Here is a 27,347-nt window from a genome sequence, read left to right on the forward strand (position 1 = left end):
ATATCCTTTACTCATTTCTCCTTTACTCATTTCTCCTTTACTCATTTCTCCTTTTCTCATTTCTCCTTGTACGCCTGATGGCTTTAAATATTTCTCTCCCGTTTAAGTGTAACTAACTTTTCCCCTTATTCCTGAAGACCCCCAAACAGCGCTTTTACAAAGTAGAACTCCACGAGGGGGCCCAAATTCCCCATACAAACACCAATGATTGTCATGACGTTACAAAATAGAAGAAGAAAAAAACGTCACGCCCATTACTTTTGTCTATATGCACTACTGGAAAAAAAATCTGAAACAACCCGAATGCTCTGCTGGTTTCACAAAATATATAAACTCTAATGAAAAAGGACTAATTAAGTATTAATGCTCTTTGAGGGGCTCAGGGACTTAAACCAAACCAGCGTAGACTCATTGCACATAAAATCAGCATGGACATGTTTAATTGTTTCTAAAAATATATTTTATTAAAAAATAACTCTTTTACAGCACATGGTAACAGACGCCGGCATTAAAAGAGGGAAGAAAGTTAACAATGGTTGAACTAGCAAGAGATGTCACACGAGAGCTCGTCAAAAATAATAACAGTAAAACAAAAAAGCTTCACAGTAAGTAAATGGAGGTGAGACAAAACATAAGTCGGTATTTACATTACTGCATATTAGTAGGACAATTGGCCAAAAAAAAGAAGCAAAGTACAGTGTGCATTTAATCTCAATATTTCTATATTTACAATATCGCATTTTAATTTAGTATGTACATCAAATAAAATAAACAATGAAAATCTCCTGCTTGAGAACAAATACATACATCGTAAATGATTCAATTTACTGTGTATCACAGCATGTTTATTATTGTGGCTGTAATTTGCAATTGTGGTTAACTGCACTGCAGAGAGCTGTTTGGAAGATTTTGGTTACCTTATTGTATTGCATGAGAGGAAAATGTTATGCTTTGCAATTGGCTTTTCAGCCAGTCAGCTGGAGATAGGCTCCAGATACAATACCTGCAAATTACTGGTGTATTTTGTTGTGCAAGTATATACTGCATGTTTTTAAAGAAAATATAATTAATGCAAAATATTTTAAACATGAATAAATTAGGTGTGTCTTATTCAACAGTGTATAAGGCACAGTTTGTTTTCGAGTTACAGTCATGTCTTGCCACATTATCCGCGGGGTCCTAGCAGTACCATGAACGTAAAAAAAAAAAAAAATCCACGTAATTGAGGCTTCTCTTACAAAGATTTATATTAGCTGATAGATCCCAGAAGATGGCGAAAATCACTTCTTTTCTGTTTGAGCTATGGCCTGACTAAATGAAGCTCCTCCCCTTACTTAAACATAGTTAGTTCCTTGCCACAAATGCTGTACCTTTACACTCTAAAAGCGGTTGGGTCAAAAATAACCCAACCATGGGTAAAAAAAAATGGATCGATCCTCTACCTGGGTCAATTTGATCCAAATCTGAGTTAAGAAATGGGTCTTTTAGTATAGTGTAAAACAACTCGTAAAAATTGGTCAGATCCTTTACTTGGGTCAAAAAAAAATTGGGTAATTTTGTACAAAACAACCCAGAAAGTTGTGCCAAATTGACCCATAAAGCGGATCGGTCCATTTTTGATCCACAATTGGGTTACTTTTGACCCAACTGTTTTTAGAGTGTGTATTAGACAAGATTTTGACCTAAGCACATAAACAGCAAATAGGGGTAGTTTTTAAGCGAAATAGGAAAAGTTGCCAAGATTCTGCGTATGGCAAGTATACTTCAATTAAACCCAATACTGGTTGTCCTTAAGTGTTGGTGTGGTTGAATTAGGTCGGCAAGAGGTCTTGAATTCTACAGAGATGACCGGTAAAGACTTTCTGCCAGTAAATTTCTCTGTTTCATAACTTCTCATATTCTCATCACTGCTTGTAGCCTCAGCATCAAACGGCCCCCAGAAGGTCATCCCAGGGGCCAGACTCCGCCTCCTGGGGCCTTCCGGTGCCCTAGGCGAGGCGGGACAGCTGGCAGCACCCAGCGGGGTGACCACCACGGACGGAGCGGCCACGCTTCGTTCCGACCGCCCCGAGTACGGGCTGCCCTCGGTGGGTAAGTGCACCGCGGCCAGCTCCTGAAGGAGACGCATCCTGGCCTGCTTTTCCTTTCGGTGTCGGAACACCAGGATCAACACGACTAGGATGACAATAAGGAGCAAACAGGCCAGCAGCGGCAGGATGATGAGAAGAGGGTCCGAGGCGGGTCGAGGGAGGATCTCCACGTGAACCGGACGGGCGTCAGGAGGCTTTGCCGGATCGCGGTCTGGTTCGGAGGGAGGGCGAGGCTGCGGGGGGGATTCACGATCACCCGCAACTGACCGGCTGCCATGACTTCCACCACGTGTGTGATTTGCCGCGCGGTGGAGAGGCCTCTGCTTATGGTGTGTCTTATTGTGGTGCTTATGTGTCAGGATGTGAGGGTGCAAATCCATTTGCGCCCCGCTGGATGTTGGTGCTCCCTTCCCCCCCGCTCCTCTTCCCCCTCCTGTGGTGGTCTTGTTCCGCGTAGGCAGCGCCCGCGTCTTGTGTTCACTACTCGCACCTTCCGCTTTTTTCGAGCCAGGCAGGCCATGACGCATTTGGTGGTGAGGTAAGATGGTGAAGTGAAGCTCACCTTTGGCCGGCTGGACGTTTCCGGCCTTCAGCATGAAGACGAAAGAATCGTTGAGAGGCGTGGCGGGAGCGTGGCCTCGAGACGTGGCGAGCACGGATTTGTTACTCAGGAGTGGAACGTCGCTGTCGCTCAGCGTCTCCTCGATGGCAACGCGGCCTTGAACCACGTCACGGAAAGTAAACGACTTTAGGACTTCGGGGGCTCCGTTTGGGTCGTATGTCATCTGCATACATGAAGGCACAGCACAGACAGAGGCAGAAATATAAAAAATAAAAAAAACATTAAAAAAATGTAATAGTTTTCCTTAAAAGGACAGTGTGTGAAATGTAATGCCATCATGTGGTTAACCAATAGAATGCAATGGACATGGCAAACATTTTGAAGAATGCACACTACAATGCCACAGAAAGACCACAATTCACAAGCCTACAACCAATTACTATATTTGCAAAGCGCTTCTCCTTTGAGTGTCTGTAGCAGAAAAGCATTTTATTGAAACTAATAGTGTTTTTTTTAAATAAAAAAGAAAAGAAAAATTCTTTAAATTTCTGCATAATTTTCAGTTCAAACACTTGTTTATATTGGAGCAATCATGAAATGAGAAATTGACAACAATATGATCAGGAGGATCCATACCTTGACGAGTTTTCCATGTTTCGGTGGAGACAGAACCTCAAAGACCGGATTGACTCTGCTGATTCTCGCCAGCTCGGAGGCGTCCATCATGGCTTTCCCCAGTTTCACAGCAATGCCGCTGGGGACCCTCACTGATTCTCGCAGGTAAATGAGAGGTCGCACTACTACCTTCACCGTCTGCGCGGTCACGTTTCCATACTCGACACCCGGCGCCGAGGCCGACACCGAGATCTGAAAGCTGTCCTCCGATTCGCTGAGATCAGTCATGTGATAGACAACGCGGCCATATTGGAGATCCTCATGAACGAAGGTCATGACTTCCTGGTCATTTATAGCAATGCGCCCGTGACGAGGGTGTGTGGCGAGCGTGTAGGTGATGTTAGCCTGGGTGCGACTGTTTGTTTGAGCTGCGAGCTGGTTGGTCGTCAGGATCACTGCGGTCCTGCCTTGAAGCAATGACAGGCCGGTGTTGTTCACGATGGAAACAGAGGGCTTAATCACCTCCAAACTGAACAGTTTGGAAAGTGGACGATGATGTCCGTCAGTGACGTTAAAGTAGAAAACGCCAGTTGATGGTTCACCCTGGTGAAGCCAACCCAAGAAGGAGAGAAAATTAAAGGCAGAAATCAATCAAAAGCAAGGACAAAAACATCACATTAATGGGAAATACAGTTTTATGTTAATGTTTTTTTTTAGCAAGCCGTTCTGCGCTTCCGCGTAACACTGAAGCTAATTTACAAGATAAATGCCCTCACATTGAGTTTCTCCACCAATGACTTTGTTATTACTGTGTTTTGGGCTGGGTCATTAAGTCATATGTGATGTTGCCAGTTGCTATGCAGTTGCTATGTTCCTCGAGATGATATTCGTAGTTTGCTATGTCACTTATGATCATGATTATCCACTCTTAGCTTGTCAAGTCACTCTTATTTTGTAGTTGCTATGTAGTTACTATGTCCCATATACTATTTTCAGTTGCTATGCGGTTGGTGCGCCCCTTGTGATGATATTCATAGTTGTTTCGCAGTTACTATGTCCCCAATGATAATAATGTCAGTTGCTATGCAGTTATGTCCATTATGGTGATATTCGTAGTTGCTATGCAGTTGCTCACTTGTGATCATGATTATTCACTTTAGTTTGTCTAGTCACTATTTTGTAGTTGCTATGCAGTTACTATGTCCCTTATAATGATAAGGTTGTCAGTTGCTATGGTTCTGTATTAGTCACTCCTAATTTGTCTAGACATTCTTATTTTATCATATAGGCCTTTATAGAAATATGCATTGCTCTAGTGAGAGTTACTAAATAACACTTTTGTCAGTATGCAAGACCATCTGAATCCAGCCCTGCTCTCTGTTGTTACTTTGTATTTTGATATATAAAGGCTGTTTCCCAACTGTGGTATCTTGCGTACTAATTCTACACGTCACATGTCACCTTGTGAAAAATTATTTACAGATAATGACTCGAGCACATTCACATTTTTCTAAAGGACTCAATTGGGCAAACATCATTAAAGATGTTAATCTTGATGTTAAAGTCTCAACGAAGCACACTTTTCACCTGCTGTATAAAATGCAGCCGTCCGTGGTTGACATCGTACTGGGTGAAAGACGTCACTGGTTCTGGTCTTTCGCCCAGTGTCAGGTAGCCGTTATTGGGCTTACTGATCACAAGGTAATGCAATTCCTCTGGAGGAGTGTCATGATCTTCAACCTGTTCTTGTAGAAGAAAACAGATAGCAGATGTAACATGTTTTATTTTGTATCAAACTATGCACAAATGGGCCCACCTGCAGACTGTCTGGTCCAAGAACAACTCTTTCCCCAACAACAACTTTCATATTCGGGGATCTGTTCCGAATCAATGGTGGCTGGTCGTTGACCGGCGTCACTGTGATGTTAAAAGTCTCCATCACTGTCAGGCTGTCCTTGACGTGTTGAGGAGGCATCAAGTCTATTGTTGACAGGGAGGACGAGGCTGAATAAAATGGCAATGAGGTGGAGTCCAAGGAAAAAGCGGACCAGTGAGACAGAGATGAAGAGGAGCTGGCATCCAGAGGGGCCACCCTGGCCTGGAAAGTGAAGCTGTCATTTGTGGTCTCGGAGTCATCGTGGATGTATGTGATGCCAAACTTGTTCAGCGTGATCTGAGAGAAATCCGGCTGGTCCCTTGAGGAAAAAAGAAAGAAAAAGAAAAAAAAGCATAGGCTCTTTAAAAATTTGTCTACAACGAACCTCCAGTATAAAATGGAAATAGATATCTTAAGAGAGAAAAAGGAAGGCAATAATGGACCTGGTGAGGTTACGTCCTTGGACTGACAAAGCTCCGTGGTGTGGCAGAGAAATAACACGGTAAACGACATGGTGGTCTTTCTGGAGGGGCTTGGGCACTTTCTCCAAAAGATTAGAGGCATCGAGTTTAGACTGGTCTATTTTAACTTTGCCACCTTCTGACACCACAGCACCTGAAAGACACATTAAGTTATACGTTATTGTTCTAAAATTAAAACATTTGTCTCAGAGCACATTCCGGAACTTTACAATTGAGCCTGCTGTTAGCTTGAATAAGAACTCCACTTTTGTTTCAACTTTAATTAAACGAGTTTATTTAGCAACCGCTCGCACTCAAATTCGTTACAACAAAACTTCCTGATCAACTTGACATAAATTAAGTAGCACTGCCCCCTAGCGGTATGGCATGTGAAGGTAATCATTTAAATTAAACAACACCTGCCACGTGACATTTCTACCGAGCCATAGGCCTACCTGCATTGTTGGAAAGTTTGGTGTCATGTTGATTGTGATGTTTGTTTGCCTGGTAGGAGATCAAGATTGTGAAGGTGGTTGGTGGGAGGAAGGCGGGAGGAGAAGACACAGTGAAAGAAAATGTGTCTGCAGCCAACCATCCCACAGAACCCGGCTTGTTCTGATCATACATAATAACCCCTGAATTCACCTGAGGCATAAATGAGAACTTAGCTTAGATTGACAAAATAAAATGAAATATTGTTCTATTGGGAGTAATGATGACCACCATGCTCTGTGTGAATGTAGAAATGTCCTGGGTCGAGTTGTCAGGCATGTGACGGACCAAGCGGCCAAGTTTTGGAGTAATGGTCACTGTAAACTCCACAGTGTCGTTTCTTTCTATGTCAATGGGGTCGTTGGTCACCACCTGAAGCTCCTGCTCAGTAATTGGGGTCATTGAACCTTTTACGTGGGAAAAACAAGTAAGTGGGTTTATATACATACAAGGATGTATAATATTCTTGCTTCGACCGAGAAAGCGCCCTCAAATTCTTGTATTGAGTTCTTGCTTAAAAATAGGGTGAAAACCAAATATTGTAGTGTAATGAAGAATTGCTATACCTGGGTATACCTCTATCGGATGGTTTCTTTGTAGTGTAAGGATGAGTGAATGAGCTGTAGTGCTGAAAATCTGGCGAGGGGCAAAGTTCACGCCATCATTAACTTGGAAGTGGAAACCTCCTGACAAAGCACCTAAATCAGCGAGAAAAAGTTCCAGCATCAATACAATACCTTTAGCTTAACCACCTCTTGTTTTTTTTTTTTTTTGTGTGCGTGTGCGCGTGTCTCACCACTGTGCACAAAGACCAGCTGGCCATTTTCAATATGACTCTGCGTGAAGTTCAGGATGTGTTTGGAAGGGAAACTCCTCAGAGCTAGGTAGCCATTACTTGGCGGTGTGACGATGAACTCAAGCAACTTGGGTGGAGTGTCTGAGTCCTCCGCGCTGAGATCGTCCACAGAGATTTCTGTCACCGAACCCACCCAAACCTGAAAGGAACAGCGCGTGGATTTAACCCTGGAGAACCCAAGAACCCTTTTCTTCTTTGGAAAATTATGAATTATACATTAAATGACTGCTATAAGTTCACTGAACACCAAAATATGTTTTTTTTCAATGGATTTAGATCATTTCGAAAAATCTGAATAACAAAAACTGTCAGTAAACTATTTAGAATTTAAGAAAATAATCAATCAAATACACAGCTACATTGAACAATATATACTTTTTGTTTTATTTGTTGCATTTTAGCCATCTTGTCACCACCACTCTGGCTCATGTAAGTGCAATATTCATCCACTAGATGGCCCCATGCAGGGGTCAGAAGTGGCACTCTGGACTTTTGAAGTTAAATTTGTAAAAAAAAAAAAAGGTCTTTGTTATTTGAGTAGCAGAATTAATAGGGGCCAAATTTGACCCCGTGGGTCAAATTTTTCCAGGGTTAAAAGCGGAAATAATTTGGGACTTCTTGTTTTGTTTACTTCAATCATTTTATTTTTGGACTGACTTGTCATTATTGGTAAGCTTATGGAAGTGTGAAACACTTTGTGGTTGTTTCGGTATGTCCTACCTTCAGACCCTGATTGTTTGTTACAACAGGCGTCTCATCATTGACAGGTGTGACATTGATATGGACAAAGCAGGGAAGACTGTGCTTCTGGCTCTCTGTCTGGTTCGCCATGATGGTGAAGTTGTCTCTCACTGTCTCACTGCCATCATGGATATAGGAAACGTACTCACGTTCCACCTGGAAAACATTTGAAATATGTACCAACATGAAACAAGATTCATTGTGAATATTTGATTTAGAGAAGACTTGTTTGCACCTCAGTGTGAGTAAACGCAGTGATGGGCATCCCAGGGATCCGACTGTGCTCCAAGTGACCGTGTCGCGGAGGAACAATGACCTGATAGAGGAAATTCATCCCTGAGAAGTGATGACTGTCTACCACGATGATATCAGTTGTAAGCAGCAGGGACGACCCCTCGTCCAAGGTCAGGTCAGACACCTGCAAGGGATTCAACATGAGTATCGTGGAGTCGCTTCATCAAGATCTTCCATTTTGGACAACTGTTACCTTTAGTGGCAGCAATGTGGGAATGATATCAATCTCCAGTTTGATGGGTCCAACCCTGGTGAGCCCATTGGTGGCCTCCAAAAGAACAGAGTCATTGCAGCAGCTTCCTGTAGCCGTCTGATGGTAGATAACCAAACCCTTGTTGATGTCCTCCTGGGTGAAAGAGGTTGTTGGCTGCCGTCGGAATTCCTATGATGTCCAGGAGGACAAGTCAAATTAGAGAGCTTTAACTCACCAATCTCATTGTCTGTCGGAAGTTGTTTAAATGTCCAATTTAAGTGCCTATTGAGCACCAAATTTAAGGCGACTTTTTTTAGTAGCTGGTGAGCTCATAGAGCAGGGGTGCTCAAGTCTGGTCCTCGAAAGCCCCTATCCAGCCTGTTTTCCATGTTCACCTCTTGCAGCACAGCTGAATCTAATCAGCAAGCTTTGCAGAAGCCTGATAATGATCCTGAGCATGAATCATGAATAATGAAGTGTGTTAGTGGAGAGAAACACGGAAAACAGGCTGGATAGGGGCTCTCGAGGACCAGACTTGAGCACCCCTGTCATAGAGTTTTGTTCCACTTCAGAGTGAAGCTTTGATTCATGTTAGTTAAGGTTAATTATGTGAACCTGGAAAAGACGCCGCGGTCCTCCATTTTTTGTTCGCCGCTTTTTCTCAAGCGAAAACCGTTCGATGAATCCAAGAGTTGGAGGATTTTGCACGGTGAAAATGATCTCTGAAGGCTGGCTGTCCTCATGGAACACCTGAAGGGAAATAGATGACAATATGAAAAAAAAAAAATCTTGCAATCCCAAGACCTATTGGCTTACCTCTAAATCGTCCTTGTTCAAGGAGACATTCTGCCCTTCCGCCAACACCACTGGATGATTACTTATGACTGTTGGTGGCCTCTGATGACTTTCCAGGTAAATTTTTATCTGCACTCCAATGTCCAGATGCACCTCTTTCCTCCAATCATCTGATCGCCCCTCCCTACTTCTCTCCCTTGCTCTTGCTGTGATATTAAACCCATCAGATGCATCATGGCTGCCGTCATGGTGATATACCAATTTCTTCATCTCCAGATCCTCTTGGCTGAATAATAAAACAGGACCTGCCACTGCTGCAGCTTCGCCTTCCTTAAATCGGAGGACACCATGTTTGGGCGAAAGGAAGACCTCAAACGTGACTTGTTGTGGATCCCGGATGTCCAGGTTGCTAAAGATGCTGAGGTTATATGAGGTCAGAGTTGTTATGCCACCCCGCTGGACCATGAGGCCTGTGTTGTTGTTCACTTCAAGGTAAGGATCCTGGGCCTTGACCTGCATCAGAGAAAGATTTCATTTTTTGCGCAAATGAATAATAATGGTCCCATTAAAGTAGCCTAGCCCAAATTTAGGTTTGTAGATCGTCAATTGTCAGATTAAAATGTTTCACCATTCACCATCATCGATTAGGCAAACAATTTCTTGGCAAAGGGTCTTTTGGATCTTTTTTGTTGTAACCTATACAGTGTTTTTTTTTTTTTACATTTTGGCTCTATGTACACTTTAAAAAAATAAATAAATAAAGGAACAAAAGTGTTTTTTTGGGTTATTCATTTAACCCCAAAAATAAAGAAAACAATTTGGGTTGCTTTGTGGGATATTCATTTATTTTACTCAACTTTTTGGGTTAAATAACTCAAAAAAAAAGGGGTCAAATTCAAACGGGTTATTTAATTAATTATTTAATTTGCCCGAAGCCAGCTGGGATAGGCTCCAGCACCCCCGCGACCCTTGTGAGGAAAAAGCGGTCAAGAAAATGGATGGATGGATGGATTAACCCGAAAAAGTTGGGTCAATTTAATAATCCACAAAACAACCCAAACATTAAGTTACTTTTTGTCTATTCATTTGGGTTATTCAATTAACTCAAAAAGTTGGGTCGTTCAATTTTTTACCCAATTTGTGTTATATTTGTTTTTAGTTTTTGGGTAAATACCAGTACTGATTTGTGTCTTGGTGTTAGACATTTGTGGAGCTGTACTTTAAGCAAAAAATAAATAAATAAAACTACATTACCTCCATTAATGTAGAAACATAATGTTTCCCATCTGACACAAAAAAGACAAAACGACCAAAGCTGACTCCACTGTGTACAAACAGCACATTTTTCTGCGGGATAAAATGAAAAATGAGACAGTTGAGGGTTAAAAAAAAATAAACTATATGCACACACTGTGTTCTATCTGTCAAGAAAGTCAATACATGGGTACTTATGAATATACTGTTCAACAATGTTCATTTAACCTGCTTGAGATCTTGCTGTGTGAACTCGTAGAGTTTGTGACTGGGAGCACTGGCCAAGACCAGCTCCCCCATCGGAATTCCCCTCCGGGTATACACCAACCAGTCATCTTCAAAGTCCGAGTCATCGTCCCGGTAACAAAGGTCATTTAAAGTCACCAACCTCTGTCCATCTCTGGCCACGTGGAAAACTTTATCAACAACCCTGACAGGCCGCTGATCATTGATGAGTTGGATGGAGATGTTTACGGTGTGTTCAACTGTGCTTCTTTCTTCCTTTCTGCCATTGAGTTTGGTTGGTTTGTAAACCACAATGTGAAAAGTGAAGGAATCCTGCCTGGTCTCGCTGTCATCGTGGACATACATCACCTTTTCTTCAATGATATCCTGATTAGTGAAAGCTACAATGTTGTCGTTTATGGAAGTCAAGTTGGAGAAGTTGATCATCCTCATTAGGCCGTGCCTCGGATGCGCCGTAATGCTGTAGTGGACCTCGCGGTTACTCGCTGTGTTAGTGAAGAGAATACTTTTTGTAATAATTTTGCTTCCTCCTTCCACGACCGAAAGGCCTTTGTTTACTATGGTGAAGTCAGTCGACTCGGTTCTGATGTGGATTCTGAAGTCGTGACTTGTTGAGTTGGCGAGCGTGCAAAACGCTCGAAAGCTACAAATGTCTCTTGTGTCATCGGGCATCTTGGCAAACAGCTCATACGTCACTAAGCCATCTGTGATATTCTTCTGGCTGAAAGTAGAGTCTTTTTTTAGAACTTTATCAATGAGAAATAACTGCCCTTTCTTGGGCTCTGTTAGAAGTCTGAAATAGATGTCACTCTCATTGAATTTGACACCCTTGGTGATCACATGCAAGTCTTCAGGGGTGACAACAACTTTCAGAACACCGTTGACCTCCATCTTGCTCCTTGTGACCTTAAAATGAATCCATCGTACCATAATGGGAAACACAAGTTTCTCTGTTGCTAAAGAACCAATGCTGACTTTGCACTGGAACCGGTCAGTGACATTCTGAGTCTGAATGCCACGGTAAGTGCTGAGGTATCGGATCTGTTCTTTTTCTAGACATTTCTGAGAAAAGGATGTTGTTGGTTTCCATTCGCCACTTGAGTGTAGACATTGGAGTTCACCATATCGAGGGAGCTCTGTGACATTATAGAGAATTTCCACAGGCTGATCAGCAACATTAACTTGTACTGCAAGATGATTGGTGGTGATGAGTGAAGCTCCGCCCTGGTTCACCTCCAGCCCGGTGCTGTTGACCAGTTTGTACTCAAGCTCCACCGCAAGAATCCTCCAAACGACTGTGGTGCTGAACTGAAAAGGATGAGAAACAAATTAAATGGATCTTTGACGTCTACAGCCGTCAATGGCACTGAATGGTTTATTTAGAAAAACATAACAAACAATATGTACCTTCTGACCATCACTGACCCTGAGTGCCATTCTGGAAGTAGAGACCCCTTTGTGGACAAAGCTAATCTTACCCTCTTCCAGATCATGTAGGGAGAACACTTTGATGGCCCTGGCGAAATCATCATGTCATTAAATTTTGAATATTTTTTGTAATGCTTTCGCGCCAGCCTGCTAACCTGTCAGGGTGATCTTTGTGTTCAAGATGTCCGGCCTCATCGAAGTTTCCCATGGAGCTAAAGACCAAGTCAGCTGGACTGCTATCAGGGTCTGATACGTTCAGCAAATCCCTTGTCAGCTGGTGACATTGGCGATGTATACTTCAGTCGTTGGATCAAATCAACATCTCACAAGAATTTTGTTGTATTTATTGTCCAGGAATTGATTGCTACTTACCTGCCGTTTTGTATTTTGAAGAAGAATAAAAACCTTTCCCTCCGGGAGGCTAAGCATGGGCGCATCATTAACTGGACTGATGTTGATGTCAAACCGGTACAGGTGATGCTCCTTCAGATACGCAGGAAGCTCCTTGTTTTGGCTTGAGAAAATGGAGAATAAAAAGTAGTCATGCAGACCCTCTGAGCCGCTGTGAACGTATGTCACTCGGCCCTGCCAGAGGTCAAGCATGCTAAAAGTCAGATCCGTCTCCTTTCCCTGGATCGGGATAGCGTCCCCTTTGGGAATTTCAGGACTGGGGTCAAGCTGCAGTTTGCCGTGAACTGCCTGTTCCTCAATTCGGAACATCAACTCAGATGGATGTAAGCCCAACTTTTTGAAATCAAGATTCACCTGGAAGATTACATAGATTGGCTTACTCAACGATGATAGTGTCTTTATATTGGTGAAAACCAGAAGTGAAGTACCTTTATATGTTTTGGCTCCAATGGTGCCCAGCTTCCTTCCGCCACCTCCAGGCTTCTCAGCAACAGGACATTGGAGTCATGCCTATCACTTTTCTCTTGTGCCGTCAGAGTATCAAACTCAGGAATATACGTTCGCCTGGTGGTGGACACCGTATCTGACATTTGGCCCACCTCACAGGCCACAGTGACGTCCTTGGAGATGATCACATATGGGAGGCCGGTTCTTTGAGCGTTTATTTTAATGTCTCGGAGGCAGCCTCGAAAAGATCCCCCACTGCTAATCGCCTTCCCGAGTCCAGCTTGACTTGCGTCACTCCAGGTTTGTTCTTCAACTCCTCCCAGGAAGAGAGGTCCTCTGAGTTGCATGAGATGCAATCCTGGACTTAAACTGGCCTGTAGCAATTCTTCACCTACCTTAAGCTGTACCATGTGGGGTTGCATGTGCAGCCGGATGGGATACCAGATGTTGTTGTCGTGGAGACGAGTATCTGAATACAACTCAATTATTTTCCCGTCTGCGGTGACAAGTATTGCGACCAGGTGACCGTCTCTCATCTCTAATACAATGCCTCCCTCAAGAGCGGCGCTATACAGGACTAAACCGTCATCTTCATTCCCAGAGGGGTGCAGCTCACATTCAAACAAACCTCCCTGTTCTGACTCCCATGGTGGCAAAGAGATGAATGCTTTCAAGCTGGCAAAATGGACAGAATCATCTTCTGTAGCAGAAAACAGACGACTACACCCCAGAGACACCTCATGGGCACTCTCATAGCCGGTAGAAGGCCTCAAATTGGACAGAAGGTTGAGTTCATTGAAAACAGCTTCATCGAAACAACCTCTAAACCCATTGGAAATGTTATCAATGTGAGGATGATGAAGTCCCGCTGCACTGCCCAAAAAAAGAGCGTCTACACTGAGCTCCACATCCGGTCCTGGCATATGGACTCTAGTGGGAGAACTTCTGTCCACGGTCATTGAGACACGATGATGGTTGTGAGTGACGTAGACAGAGTGCCACAGCAGATCACTGAGGCTGATGTCCCTTTCCGAGTGCAGAAACTGCTCACCTGAGCCGAGGTCCACTCGGAACTTAAGGGAGAAGTAATGGAGAAAAAAGGATTGTTGTCAGAGAGGAGATATGCTTCGATTTGTATGTGGCTTAAGGCAAATACTGTAGCAAAATAGAATACCTTCTATTGTCACTAAGTACAGCAAAACTGGACATCACATGGTAACGACATATTGAGTTAATTAAACCGTGATCATCTGTCAATAAGTGGGAATCAAACTTAAGTCAAACAAGTGAACAACTACACTTTCAGTGAAACGACCGGACGCAGAAAATTGAATTTCGAATCGCTACTGCCACCTGTGGCCGAAAAATGAAACTGCATTTTCCCTTCACATACACAACTCATGACACCTTAGCCAAATAAAAGTGGGTTTGTCTGAAAGAAGACCCTTGTGACTACAAAATGTGCGAATTTGATGTCTAGTGAGCAAAGATTGTGGCCATGGTGACGAGCTCATGACGTCTCATCCGCAGACAGAACCCGAATTCTGTCTGAAAACTATTGGCCAGAGGCTTGCAGAGTACCCATTGTGAACAGCTAACGGGTTAATCTACTAATTAGAAGATATTTCAGTTATAAATGGGGTTAAAAGGCTATTATAAAGATGTTTTGGGTCAAATTGTTAATTATAATAGGAACGTAATAATAATAATAATGATAATACATTGTGTAGCGCTTTTCAAGACACTCAAAGAAGTCAAACTAGCTTTCTTTTGTCATAAAGCCTTTAAACTTTGTGACAGCAGGAGAAATGTTACTCAAGAGCAAACATGTTCCAAAAAGAGGTGAGTGAAGCTATTTTCCAGCTCTTTGCGAGCAATCTGACACCAAGCCGAGTGCAACTCTCCCCTTCGCCTGGCTTCGGGATAGTACATGTCAACACATACTATATGAATCACAACCACGTAGTAACTCACCTGTAGGCGCCCGGACGTCAGCTCCAACAGCAAGAAGTCTCTGGGCCCCACTGCCAAAAATAACAGGCCTTGCTGACTAGAAGTTTTGAACTCAAAGCGGAGCGATGTTTGAAAGGAAGCTTCCATTGTCTGCAGCTGGATGGAGCTGTTGCCATAGAATGATACTGGAATGATGTAAAAAGAGACAAAAGGTTCGGTTCAGTTCATCGCAGTGTGTCATTTGGGGTTTTATGGATCGTAATTCTTACAATGTTGTTTATCAGAGATTAGCTAATTTGTCAATGCGCAGTTATTAAGAAGGTGTTCTGGGAAAAAGATTATAACATTTCTTTATTAACTACTGCTCCAGTTACATGATTGGTAAGACTTATGCCAACACACCATTGTTAGTTTATTTGAGCATCAAATAATACAATGACAAAAAAAAAACACACACAAACCCCCCCACACAAATTTGTGTGCTAATGCCCTCAGCCCACTTCTGACACTATTGACTGGCCTGTCAATGTGGTGTGTACTCTGCACTTTTTACCTGCAATCCAAATTCAATAATGGCAGCTAATGCACTCTGGAGTGGGTCATCCAAATATTTTCTGCCGCTAATTAGGCTTCACCGCTGACCCAAATGACGCAGGTTAGACTTTTAGCAGACAGAGGTTGTGGCCTGAATTAGACTCATTAATCGGGGGAAGCTGCCACTTTAACTTGAACAATACTAAGAAATATATTTATTTTTGCTTTTGTAGTGTAAAAATGTACTCAAATTGAGAGCTATTTATTGAAGTTCACAAAATATTAGAAACACCTCTTTTCGATGCAGTCCACTTTTACACCCATGCATTTTACAACCCTAATAAAAATAGAATGCTCCTCCACTTGCTACTGACAGTTGGTACATAAAGTATGTGCCTTGCAATGGAACATACAAGCATGAAAACTAAAATATATATTCCTGTTACATTGCCAATGTATTTAACATTAGCACATTTGTAAAACAGTAATGCAGTCTTGGATTAAATTGATTTGACCTAAAAATAAAAAATAAAAAGCATTGGAACGGTGCTTTCCATTAGATACCGAATGCGGGTTACGGAAGAGTGAGTGTGTGAGTGGATTTAGAAATGGCTTACATTAAATCTGAAATTGTGCAGAAACTCAGAATGACAAAAAAAATACATTGTTTGTTGTAAATGTTTTTTTCTTGCAGCTGAACAAAAAGTCACATTCAGTATACTGTATATCATTTGATCATAATTACCATGGCTGACTTTACATCCGTCCTTACATTTTCATTCATTTATTCTCAACTGACTTTGCGCAAGATGCATCCTGAATTGGTTGGCTATAAATCACAGGGCACAATTTACAGTCTTCAGGCCACTTTATCCACACTATTATTCAAACCATTGGACAAGGCACCATGCTTGTAACATAAGTTGGTGTTCAAATTTGAAACATACCCTCCATTCTTCATTTCAAGGCAGAAAACAGTTATTTCTCCTGGCCAATCAGCAAATAAAGATAACAATTAGAGAACCACTCAGTCAGCACACCGAGCCAGCGTGCTTGTCGTCATAAAGCTTATAAAACTCCCGTCTGTCTCTCTGTGGCTAATCTGCTTCTATGATATGGATTACCATATTAGTAATGTGCCAACACACAAACACCTCTAGAGCATCCAATTTACAAATGTTGCAGTTGGGTTCATTAAATTAATTTACATGGACTGACATACTTTGTATGGGGATTTCGAGACTACAGAATTCATAGGAATTAACTTCTCAAACAAAGAAAGAGTATATAAATAATTAAATACTTAAAATTGTAATCAATTAACAAACAATATAAATTGCCAAATGTATTTTTTTCCTTCATTGCAAGGGTGGTAAAAGGTCATTACAAATATGCATTGTTTTCCATACGTTCACAGAGCACAACTAAGTAAAGGTCAGACAGACATGATGCTTCAGTCACACACTCCTTACCTGTATAAACTTGTCCTGTGGAAATGAGCAGGAGCAGAAGCAACTCGGCCACTAATCTTCCCATTGTTGCTCGGGCCCCTAAAAATCCCACTTAGTTTAAAATAAGAGCAACATCTGCTTCCTTTGTAGTGAAGTCCATCATTGATGTCCTTTTCATGTTAGTTACAGCAAGTGACAGCCTCTTGTCAGTCTAATAGATTTGGATTACTGCCTGGGGGAAAAAAGAAAAAGTACCTGTGCTTATGGGCGTCACCCTGCCACACAGATCCTCCTTCGTAAAGCAGCTGTAGTGCCGCATATTACCACATGGGGGCAGTGTCACCCCAAATACCGTATAGAGCTACAAAACGCTTGTGTCGTTTTTCTTTCACAGGTAGCTTTTTGGAGACCAGAATGTGCGCCGCCAGTTGCACATCCTTGGACAAACAGTAAGTACGGGCAAGTTGTACCCAACCTAACCAACCTAACCATAACCAAACGCTTGAGTTCTGTCCTGTAATGCACCTTAATTTTGACATATATTTTACTTGTATGACGAGCTAGTCTTTCAAAAACGTTGTAAATATTGTATCCATTTAAGCAAAAATAAATACATCTGAAAATAACTTCATCTTAAGTTGCATTTCTACAATGAATGTTAAAAAGAAAATCACTTATTAATTCCTGGCTTTTCTAGAAATGAGAAACACTTACATCAAGCAGAAAAATCTGCAGTTGGCCTTCTATGGACCAGTCCCAGTCCCAGTCCCACCCATTGTTAACTGGGAGAGCCTCCAACCACCTCGCCAGTCCGCCAAAAATCTGTGAGTATAAATAAACACTCCCAGGATTCCTTTTTTTTGTGTGTGATTTAAAATGTTCTGCACCAGCCGCAGCATTAGGTACACCTGCAGAATCTAAGAGCCCTCCAGAGCAGTTTTAATTGTGATGGTTTAATGTTGTAGAACTGCATCATACTGAATGTTGTGTCTCATATTTTGGTTACCTATTTTACAGTAGTTGCGTGAAAGAGTCAAAATACTGACAAACACCTGTCATTATAATAATAAATATGTAATTTCTAATTGCCCGCTCTCATGTAGGGACACCAAATAATTAGATTAATACGTCTCTCAGAACTGCTTGTAATGACAACACACAACATAATTTTCTCTTGTGAAGGCATTACATTATACACTACCATGTTTTATTTTGTGCATGGGAACATCACCGAACACAAATATGCTCTCAATTTATGAGTAACCCAACTGCTTTTGCTTTGACTTGCAAGTTGCGAGCATTAATTCGAGACACAAGTTCAAGATGGCGGCAGCGAACTTCACAGCGGTTTGGCAGATAGTGAACAGTTCTTTAAAAAAGAGGCCAAGTGCTTGCTGTGATTTATTGTTGTTGTTTTTTGCCACCCCAAGTTGAAGTTTATTGTCAAACTAAAACTAAACATAAAACAAAGAGACGTGTATTTAACATAACTTTGCTTTAAGATATTTTGCTAGCCTCATGCTAACACGAAAATGGGAAATGGCTAACAGGCTAACATAACTAGCATGGCTACTGCTGTAGTTGTAAACTAAACATACTAAACATTTATTTGAACATAAGCAGTAGCAATATATGAAAATCAACTGTTACCACACTTTGTGACAGTATTCTGCATTTCATCATCACATCTATGTATGTCTGTATAAGTTTCTACATTTTTGCAAGTTTTCATAATACGTTCTACTAACTGGTAAATACGCCCATTCCAACACTGTCCAGACACAAATGGCGCATCATCAAGAGCGACCAAACTGCATTGAGGGATGAATATTTACTTAAATTAAGGTTGGGGTGTGATGAGTCTGTAAGGAATCATCAATTTTACCATGTCAGCTAATAGTGTTTATTTAGTCCAAAAAAGCCTCCAAGTAGCATGAGTAAAATAAAACGCACTAAACTTGCAGGAGGATTGAAATGGAGAGGGAAAAAACTATTTTTAAAAACCATAATAGCCAGTAGCTGATAAAGGGAAAGTGGAAAAGGCAACCCTCCAACACCTGACCTAAAACTACACATGCTGTTAAGTTTCAGCTTGAAGGAATACGTCCCATTAAAAGCTCTGAAAGAACACTTTTCTTCTTCACATTCCGCTCGGCTCGCGTTTGAGAGGAGAGCTTTTTCTCCACCGCCCTTCCAGCTTGAGTTCCCATGATGTTGAATAATAGAGTGTGCCGCCTGCTTTCTTAAACGGAGAGGTCACACCCAAAATGGGTCACAGTTCAGCCGGTGTGATGACGAGCGCGCTGGTGTGTTTTTAATGAGCGTGGCTCCCACACTGTGAGGATTAACGTCTTGTCCTTAAAGGCTGCAAAGACAACGCACTAAAAACAATGGCTTTTCATTTCCATTTTCCCCTTTCTCATTAAGCCTTTTCTCAGCATAGGAGCCCATTTGTATAGGAAAATGTGAAGCGGAAGGGCAATTATTCTTTTCTAGCAATAAAAATAAATGAAGAACCCTTTAAACGTTGTTGAAAGTAGCAACAGCCAGATTTTTATGAAGTGCTATGAGTTGAAACAGACGTGTCCTACCTAATATATGGCTTTCTGAAGGGTCTTTATTTGAGACGGAGACTTGGTGAATGAAATATTTTTTTTTGTTGCAGTTTAAGGAAAGTCATTGATGCTATTTTTGCTATTAAAATGGGATTTTTTGCATTTATTTCCGCTTATTAAACGTTTATTGTTCAAAGACAATCACCGTGTTGAAATTGGCTCATTGGCGCTAGCTGAGTCAAAATACACAATAATAGCAGGTAGTGAATACAGGAAGCACCAGGCTGAGGATGAGACCATGCGAATGACGCACCAAGGCCTATTTTAATGCAGCAGCTAAACCAACAAAAACAATTCACAGCTGGAAGGGCAAAGATGCTTGTTAAAGTGCTTGAAATACAAAGCGAACCTGGCTGCCAGGAACAGACCACCGTCTGCTGCCCTGTTGGAAAAATAATGTGTCGCTTCCTTTCCTCTCTACGCTTCCCATCCTTCCTTCCTCACCTTTTGAAGTAGGCGTCTATCGAGGACCCCCGTTTGATTGGCTCAGCTCCTGAATCCGGAGTTAGGCATGCCACACGACTGAACAAAAACACTCATCAGATCCACACTGATGCCTCATTTCAGTTACAGTGGATCGATAGTTAGTGGTAATTAATATTTTCTAAAATGTCAACTAAAGCCAAATTATAAACACTTAAGTCATATTCTGTGAGAGTGACACCATTTGTGTTCAAATATCTGTTGCTTAACACACTGAAACACCACCACATAGATGCTAATTGTCAGCCTGTCTATAGCATTTAGCTAGGGATGTAACGATAACAACAATATTGCGATATTAAAACTGCCACAATATCATCGTCGTCATGTCACGATATAAAAAGCAGCACATCTGTTAAAAAAAATCAGGTTATTTCAATTTGTGAAGTTTTAGCACGCTCTGGTGGCTATTTTTTTTTGGTGTCGTTTAATTTTCACAAGGCATGTTTTGGCCCTTCTATGTTTAAAATCGCTAATTGTCAGATGATGGGAAATGTAATATGCTTGTGAATCGACTCAATGTGTTTTTTTTACAAGAATGGAAAGTTGACATTCATTTAATACAATTTTAATGAAAATGCTATATTGGGATATCATGGTCTTTGGTCAGAATTATCTTTTTTTGTGGGGGCTGGGATTTTATGTATCAAAAGTACTGGAGGTATCTGTTCTTGATATAGGCAACCCTAACCCTAACCCACGTAAGAGTTGAATACTCATACTGGTATCGATAAAAAAAAGAAAAGTGGTATCAAACTCAATTTTTTAGCATTAAGCTTGGTGAATTTAATGCAAAGCTATGTGGTTGTTTTAAATACACAAAGTGTAATTCTTCCTTTTATGGGAGTGACATTAAACAGTTTGAAGCCTCTTTTTGCTGACGAAGAATTGCTGATGAATTTTATCTGCTAAACTGCTGCTTGTTTACAAAGTAAGCTGAGTTCGCCACCAGCATCTAGCACTCCAGCGTCTGAAACGTCTTGCCAAAAATCCACCGGGCTAGATTTCAGCTCACCCATGATGATCCTAATGCGCATAACGACTATAGAAAATGGATTGATGGATGAATAAACCTTTAAATCCCACACGTTGGCCTATTTCACCAAACCTCCGCACAGTTTTTGCTGAGCTGCTAAACAAAAAAAATCTACAAAAACAAGAAAAAGCCCACCTGTGCAGTCGAAATGAATGAGTCACTCTGGAGGGAAAAAAAGGGAAAAAATAGTCATCATGGAATATGGATAAAATCATGCGTGGGCTCTTGCGCAAACCTTGGCCTGAGCATGAAGTCCAGCATAAATACTGTAATTGAGTGACACAACCATTTTCTATTTATGTGCCGGTTGCATAAGAGTGGAAAGAGAGAAAAGGCCCATATTTCAGACAGGGCAAAAAGAAGAGCAGAAGGAGGTCAGGAAGAAGCAGCAGAGTTAGCAGATAGTATTCCTACACTGTGCGCTTTGTTCTGCGTATATGTGCGTGCATAAGGCGCCATGTTTCGGGGAACTTTTCAGATATTTGATATAGTCCTCTCATGCAATGTGATGCTTGAAGCAGCTACTACTTTTAGCTTGAGGGAAATCTTTTAGCTTTTATTGCTTAATATGTTTCCGGGTGTATTGTTTAGTTATTTTTTTTTGTTTTTGTTTTTGCAGTTTCACCCTATGTACAGTACAAGGAATATGCTTTGTATATTCATAAAAAATCGTCTCAAACATGTGCAGTTCTGGTCGATCATGGGTCTTGAATCTGCCACATTTTGATCCTTGACAGCTGTCACATTATGGAACATTTATTTAAAGAGAAAAAAAGGATTTTTTTTTTTATTACTTGTATACACCCATCATGGGTAACCCAAACACCCTTTTTTTCCCCCCTCCCAAGCCATGACTTGGGAACTAGGTTAGGTGGGTTTCGAGAGCCACTTTCAAGTGACCTTCCTTTGCATTGAGTTTGGTTGGATGCACAAATTAGCGTTGGCTTCTTATAATCAGCACATACTGTACATGATTTTTCAGTCAAACTGCCTGCCAATAGCAAAAAAAATATGGGGGTTATTTCTTGAGGGAAGGATTTGTCAACAACACCACATACACACAGTTTCTCTGTCTGCAACAATACGCCTGGGTATACTGGGGCCCCATTCTGAAATGGGCTAATTTCAGCAAGACAAGAATAGAGTGTATGAAGTATGCTCGAATTCCTGGGAGCGTGTTTGAAATTGTGAAGAAAAAATGCATAATATGTCTCCTTGAGCAACTGTGGCTAATTGTGATTGGAAATTTCATCCACTGGAGGTTGTTCTTGCTAAACGTAAAATTATGATATAGATTAACTCATTTGCTCCCAAAAACGTATATATATGTTCTATTTTAAATGTTTAGTGTCCCAAAGATGGATTTATACATTAAAAAAATATGTTTACTGCTAGAGCATATAAAAGGCTTTGATGCAGCCTCTAAACTGCACAAATCGGGTGAAGCAATGATAGTTATTACAAAAACGGCCAGCAGGTGGCAGTAGAGTATAAGAGATCAAGCAGGGCCATGTTGAAAACAAGCTGGTTTCCCCTCAATTAAGAATAATGCTGCAAAATTGAAACGGATAAAAATAGACTTTTTTTTTCCCGATGAAAGAAGAGACTCTAATCTTTATTTTTGTAGGTTCCATGTTTTGATAGCAATAGAACACAATATTCGGTGAACCTTGCAAAATCAGTCAAAATCCAGCAAAACAGGGGGTTGCTTCAGTGAAAATGGCTGGGAGTGAATGAGTTAAAAAAAAAAAAAAGCTTTATTATTCTTTGCAAAAAATAAAAATGAAAAGAAAAAAACAGGAACTCTGCGGACTCAGTGTTCCTAGTGACAGGAAGAGCACATGCAGGGACGGAACGATGGGAAGGCAGGCAAGGAAACCACTGGTGGTTATGTTCTTTTGTTGTTACTCTCCAAATGGAAAGATTGTGAAATGGAAGACGCTATAGACACAAGCCAGGGGTCCTTCACCATTTTAAATACATGGTGGTTTTGGATTGCATTCTGGTCATAAAATGCACACTGTACAATTTATTCTCCTACATAGAATACAAATCAACATGTATTACATGTGCAGTGTTATAAATACAAAGTATGCAATGATTTCTGTCTGCACTCATTTGGCGGCGTCTTATGTATTCAGACTCTTAGTCACTAGTCTTCAATTGTGTTAATAACCACCAGAAATGTTTCATGCTTAGCTTTATTAATATGGAAAGTGGGCTTTTCAATCCCATTCATACATTTTCTACCGTTTGTCTTCAGGTTCACAAGTGAGCTGATAGGCCTATCAAACAATAGCTGACTGTCTATGTGAATGACAGGAATCCAGTACATGGTGAACCACACCTATCAAAAACTTAATCACTCACACTCACATCTACTGACAATTTTGAGTCTTCAATGAACCTATTATTAGCCAAGAATAACCAAGATTCAAACAATAAACCTCGACTTGAATCTATGTAACTGTTGGGTCAAAAATAACCCACCTATGGGTCAAATATGGACCGATCCTCTACTTGGGTCAAACGGGCCCCAACTTTGAGTCAAGAAATGGGTCTTTTAATGTAAAACAATTCATAAATATTGGTCAGATCCACTACTTGGGTCCAAAAATTGGGTCATTTTGTATAAAATAACCCAGAAAGTTGGGTCAAAATAACCCATAAAGTGGATCCGTCCATTTTTTTTTATCCATAATTGGGTTGCTTTTGACCGAACTGTTTTTAGAGTTTATGTAATGAAACTAACTTTGATGTGCTAACCACAGAAGCATTCTGACCATTTCTAAATCCTAAAATCATACTTGTTGTGAAATGCACCAAACAACTCAAGCACACTCCCACTTGACATTCTGTCACATTTTCAGGACTTTGAGGATTGTTTTTGCTCTGCTTTCTCCGCCTCTCACCTCTCCATCCCTGAGGTCAGTTCCTAAAAACATTTGGCACCAGCTGCTGTCCTGACTCAACAGCAGACCATCTGACCCGCTGCTCTGCGCTTCAGTTAACGTTGTTAAAGTGAAACTTTGTCTGAATCACCGCGTCTGCCTGTAGTCACAACAAGAGCTCACGCTAACAAAACAGAAAGGACATGCATGGTGCATCACATTGACTTTCACACTAGGCAAGTTTTTTCCATTGAGCTGTTTCTTCCATCAAAAAAAAAAAAGTGACTTTTGAGTAGACTATTTGTTCTGTCAAGACCCCAACAACCGCTTGTTTGTCAATTTAGTAACAAAAACACATCCTCAAATGTCTCGGCTCCCAATTGCAGAAGCTCTCATCTGATCTTGTCCATGCGGCATCTAACTGGATTATGAACGGTGATACAATTTCCCAGTGTACAATTCACTAACTTAAAGCTATTTTTATAGTCCGGGTGGCTCTTTTGTGCAGCTAATGTGGTCGGACAAAATTTGAAAGGGCATCTGGGTGTCTGGAAAACACATTAAGAGGAGACTCCCTGGAAAATAGCCCAAATAAGATATTTAGCTCGTTTTATTGCTCAGAACCATTTTGGCATCATTCTAAATAACCTGGCATCAGCCATATTTGAAATGAACATACTTCAATTGCAATCTATAGTATGCTATTTTATGCAACATCATAGGTTAAATAAAATAGGTCTTGAATTCAATTCCATATAATGCTAACGCCACCCTCCCCAACCCCCGCCTTCCACTAGTCTTGGCCTTTAAATCACTGTGGCCTCAAATACACACAGGGTCATGGTGATTCAATAAAGAGCCAATTGTACCATTGAACTAATTAGAAGTCATAGGTTGGGGGAAAAAACACATAAACAGGGTCAAAGGTGAGACTGTATTTTAAGCATCAAGTGAGTTGATATGAATCAGCCATTGTTGGCATCCAAACTGAGTCTCGTTGTTATGCGTGGGTCTCATATACAGGAACCATGTCAGCGTCATATGTGCTTTTTCTTCCTAAATGTCTCTTTCACAATTTACTGACACACTGATTGCACAGCATGCTGTGATTAGATTCTGTGGAGCCAGTTACAAATGTGGAATTACATTGAAAAGCGGTAAGACGGCATGGTGATGTACCGGTAGTGGAGGTTAAGCATTTCTGCCCCCAGGTCGAAATTCGAATCTCGGCTCAGGCACTCGAGTGGGGTGTTTGCATCCTGTGGCTTCCTCTATAACTTATTGAAGAGTTATTGGCTGGGGGTATCCTGCCTCTTGCCCAAAGTCAACTCCAGCTCACCGCTGGCTAATTACAGAGAAGAGGCTGGGTCGTACTACTGAGACAAAATAGAAAATATATTTCAGGCAAAAATGCATCCGTACCGGTATGTGCCTCCTGAGGAGTTAAGTCAAGTAAAAAAAAAAAAAGCTCCACCAAAAGTATACATACCAACAAAGCCTCACAAATGGAAGTATAAAATGTGGGGCGTGTAAGTCAAAGTGGTTTCCTGTATGACTTTGATGTTCGTCAAGCACCAGCTGATCCAGAAATTAAAGTTCTGGTCCTGTTTTCATGACACTTAATTACTACATTTCCAATATATAAAAATAGTGCCATTGACTATGATTTAAAACATATGCTAACTATTTTTGACGTACGCTACGATAGTTAGCATTACTTTGTTTCTCACTGTCATTTGTTAATTCCTGGTACAAACGTTCCATAAATTGTGCCAATTTTGATCACTATTCCCTGCTTCTTAGCAAAATAAGCAAAGTCCTTATTGGCGGTTGTCTCTCAGAGAGTGATTATTCCTCCCTGACCTACCTGCATTAAAAAACGTCAGAGCAGACACAAAAAATGTTCAATGTTTAAAATTACAAATCCAAATGTGTATTGTAATACTTAATATACTTTACAGACACAAAAAGAGGAGGAATGAGTTGTGTTAAATGTTTGTATAACGTTTTCGGTGAGTCATTCACTAATACCGAAACAAAAACAAAAAAATAGTTTGCCACCTCAACGTAGTTACTACATAAGCGAACAGATACTTCTTTCTTCTTCTTTGTAGTTTCTGGATGACCTGTGACACCATGCTGCCTCTCACAGGTCATTTGTGGTATGACAACCGACATCCGGTATGGGGGAGGCGACTTTGGATTGTCTTCACTTTGGAGATATTACGTTTGTGGTGTGGCCATCTCGAGTACATCACACACGACAAGAGCAGTAAATGTGTCACGTTACAAAAAAAAAGTTTAAGATGATGTCAGGATCTTCAGAGATTTATTTACAAAATACTAGGAAGTAATTCATATTTTTAGGATTAACGCGATTTGTTGTTGTACAAAGCTGAAAAATGTCAAACTTCCAAATGCTTTTTGGTACTGTTTTTGTACCCTTCATTTTGACAGCCTTTCCCAAGTAATATAGGGTCAAACCTATAGTTCTTTATTTGTTCAGATTTTACCTTTAGGGACAGAATGAACAATTGTGGTTTGATTTGTCACTGAATGAATTATAAAGCATAAAGTGGTATTAAGTGTTCCAGTATTTCTTTTTTAATGCATTTACTATTGCATAGCAAAGAAATCAGATCTAACCATCCAATATTACATTAGATGTGCCAACAAAATGTCTCACTTATATTCATGTTACTCAGCGGACTGCCTTGGGGTTGTTGCAGCCAGTAAGTAATAACACATCCGACTCTTGCATAATAGAAGTTTGCATCCGCTCAGGAATACCTGTTGGAAAGTGGTACTGTAATTAGCATCTTTCTCTTCTTTGTGATAAGTCTCTTTCTTGCTCCAGGGATAAATCACTCCCATGAGAGAATGGGAAGTGGCACTTCACTCTAAAAACACGCCGAGTCTTCCCTCGAGCTCGGCTGCAGCGTTTCCAGACTTGCTGCCAGCGCCCCAGTTTCACATCCCAGTCAGCGTTGTGAAAAATGAACTCGGGTCATCCTCCATCCCATGAAAACACTTTGAAAACAAGGTGGATATAAGGATAATAAATCCTGTCTGTGGTTAGAGTCAACAAAAACCATTCAAGATTTCAACATTTCGCGAGACTTCACCATAATGATAAAAAAATAAAAATAAATCTAATATTTGTTACCCACTTGAGGCCTTATACCACAAATTATGTCTACATTCTTTGAGTATCAGTTACAGAACATACCAAAAAACGCATCTGCAAAGACACTCACAGGACCGACCCCCTGCCATAATAAACTGTCATCTGAAGAAGACAAAGTGGCGGGAACGAGTAGATCACATGCAAACGCAGACAGGCTGGAATGTTTGTCGTCACTCGTTAGTGACGCACTATTTGTTGTTGTGCTACGCTGCACTGCACTTATTGTTGTGGAGGGACATTTTGCACTTGTTTGGGGGATGAGGAGGAGGAGGAGGGCGGGAGGGGTTTTGTTTTGAGAATGAAAAAGTCGAGGGTGTTCTCTTTTCGTTTCCTCCTTTCCGTGAAAGACCCCCCACCCTAGGCCCGATCTGTCTCCCTCTGCCACAACACTCCCGCTGCTCCCAATGTCTTTCCTGTACAGACCTCAGACGTGTTC

At 41.1% G+C, this 27,347-nt stretch overlaps 1 protein-coding gene and 1 long non-coding RNA gene across 3 annotated transcripts; one reads left to right on the forward strand and one right to left on the reverse strand.

Annotated features, from left to right (window-relative positions):
- Positions 1-443: 443 nt before the first annotated feature.
- Positions 444-16,898, reverse strand: LOC144034063 (chondroitin sulfate proteoglycan 4-like). The gene is made up of 22 exons (XM_077542589.1): positions 16,721-16,898; positions 14,736-14,899; positions 12,743-13,834; positions 12,276-12,668; positions 12,059-12,177; positions 11,883-11,991; positions 10,458-11,783; positions 10,230-10,322; positions 8,997-9,488; positions 8,796-8,930; positions 8,181-8,369; positions 7,929-8,111; positions 7,673-7,849; positions 6,893-7,091; positions 6,663-6,794; positions 6,328-6,503; positions 6,060-6,249; positions 5,587-5,758; positions 5,084-5,462; positions 4,855-5,007; positions 3,289-3,870; positions 444-2,875 (listed from the first exon to the last, which is right to left on the reverse strand). The coding sequence occupies exons 1-22, from the start codon at positions 16,782-16,784 to the stop codon at positions 1,769-1,771; spliced, it is 7,626 nt and encodes a 2,541-aa protein (XP_077398715.1). The 5' UTR covers positions 16,785-16,898; the 3' UTR covers positions 444-1,768.
- LOC144034064 (uncharacterized) lies at positions 14,552-26,305 on the forward strand. Of its 2 annotated transcripts, XR_013288151.1 has the most exons (4): positions 14,552-14,603; positions 17,094-17,148; positions 17,397-17,523; positions 25,839-26,305. It is a non-coding gene; the product is annotated as an uncharacterized LOC144034064 (long non-coding RNA). The 2 variants fall into 2 exon arrangements; XR_013288150.1 differs by lacking the exon at positions 14,552-14,603 and having other exon boundaries at positions 17,037-17,148.
- The last annotated feature ends 1,042 nt before the right edge of the window (positions 26,306-27,347 follow it).

The sequence above is a fragment of the Vanacampus margaritifer genome, chromosome 14, assembly GCF_051991255.1.
Source record: "Vanacampus margaritifer isolate UIUO_Vmar chromosome 14, RoL_Vmar_1.0, whole genome shotgun sequence".
NCBI lineage: Eukaryota > Metazoa > Chordata > Actinopteri > Syngnathiformes > Syngnathidae > Vanacampus > Vanacampus margaritifer.

Excerpts from the sequence above, each read along its gene's own strand:
- LOC144034063 (XM_077542589.1), bottom strand. The coding sequence starts at position 16,784 with ATGGGAAGATTAGTGGCCGAGTTGCTTCTGCTCCTGCTCATTTCCACA. Across the intron at positions 8,931-8,996 it reads TGAACAAGGACGATTTAGAG|GTGTTCCATGAGGACAGCCA; the intron begins GTAAGCCAATAG and ends ATTTCCCTTCAG. Across the intron at positions 7,092-7,672 it reads CAAACAATCAGGGTCTGAAG|GTTTGGGTGGGTTCGGTGAC; the intron begins GTAGGACATACC and ends TGTTCCTTTCAG.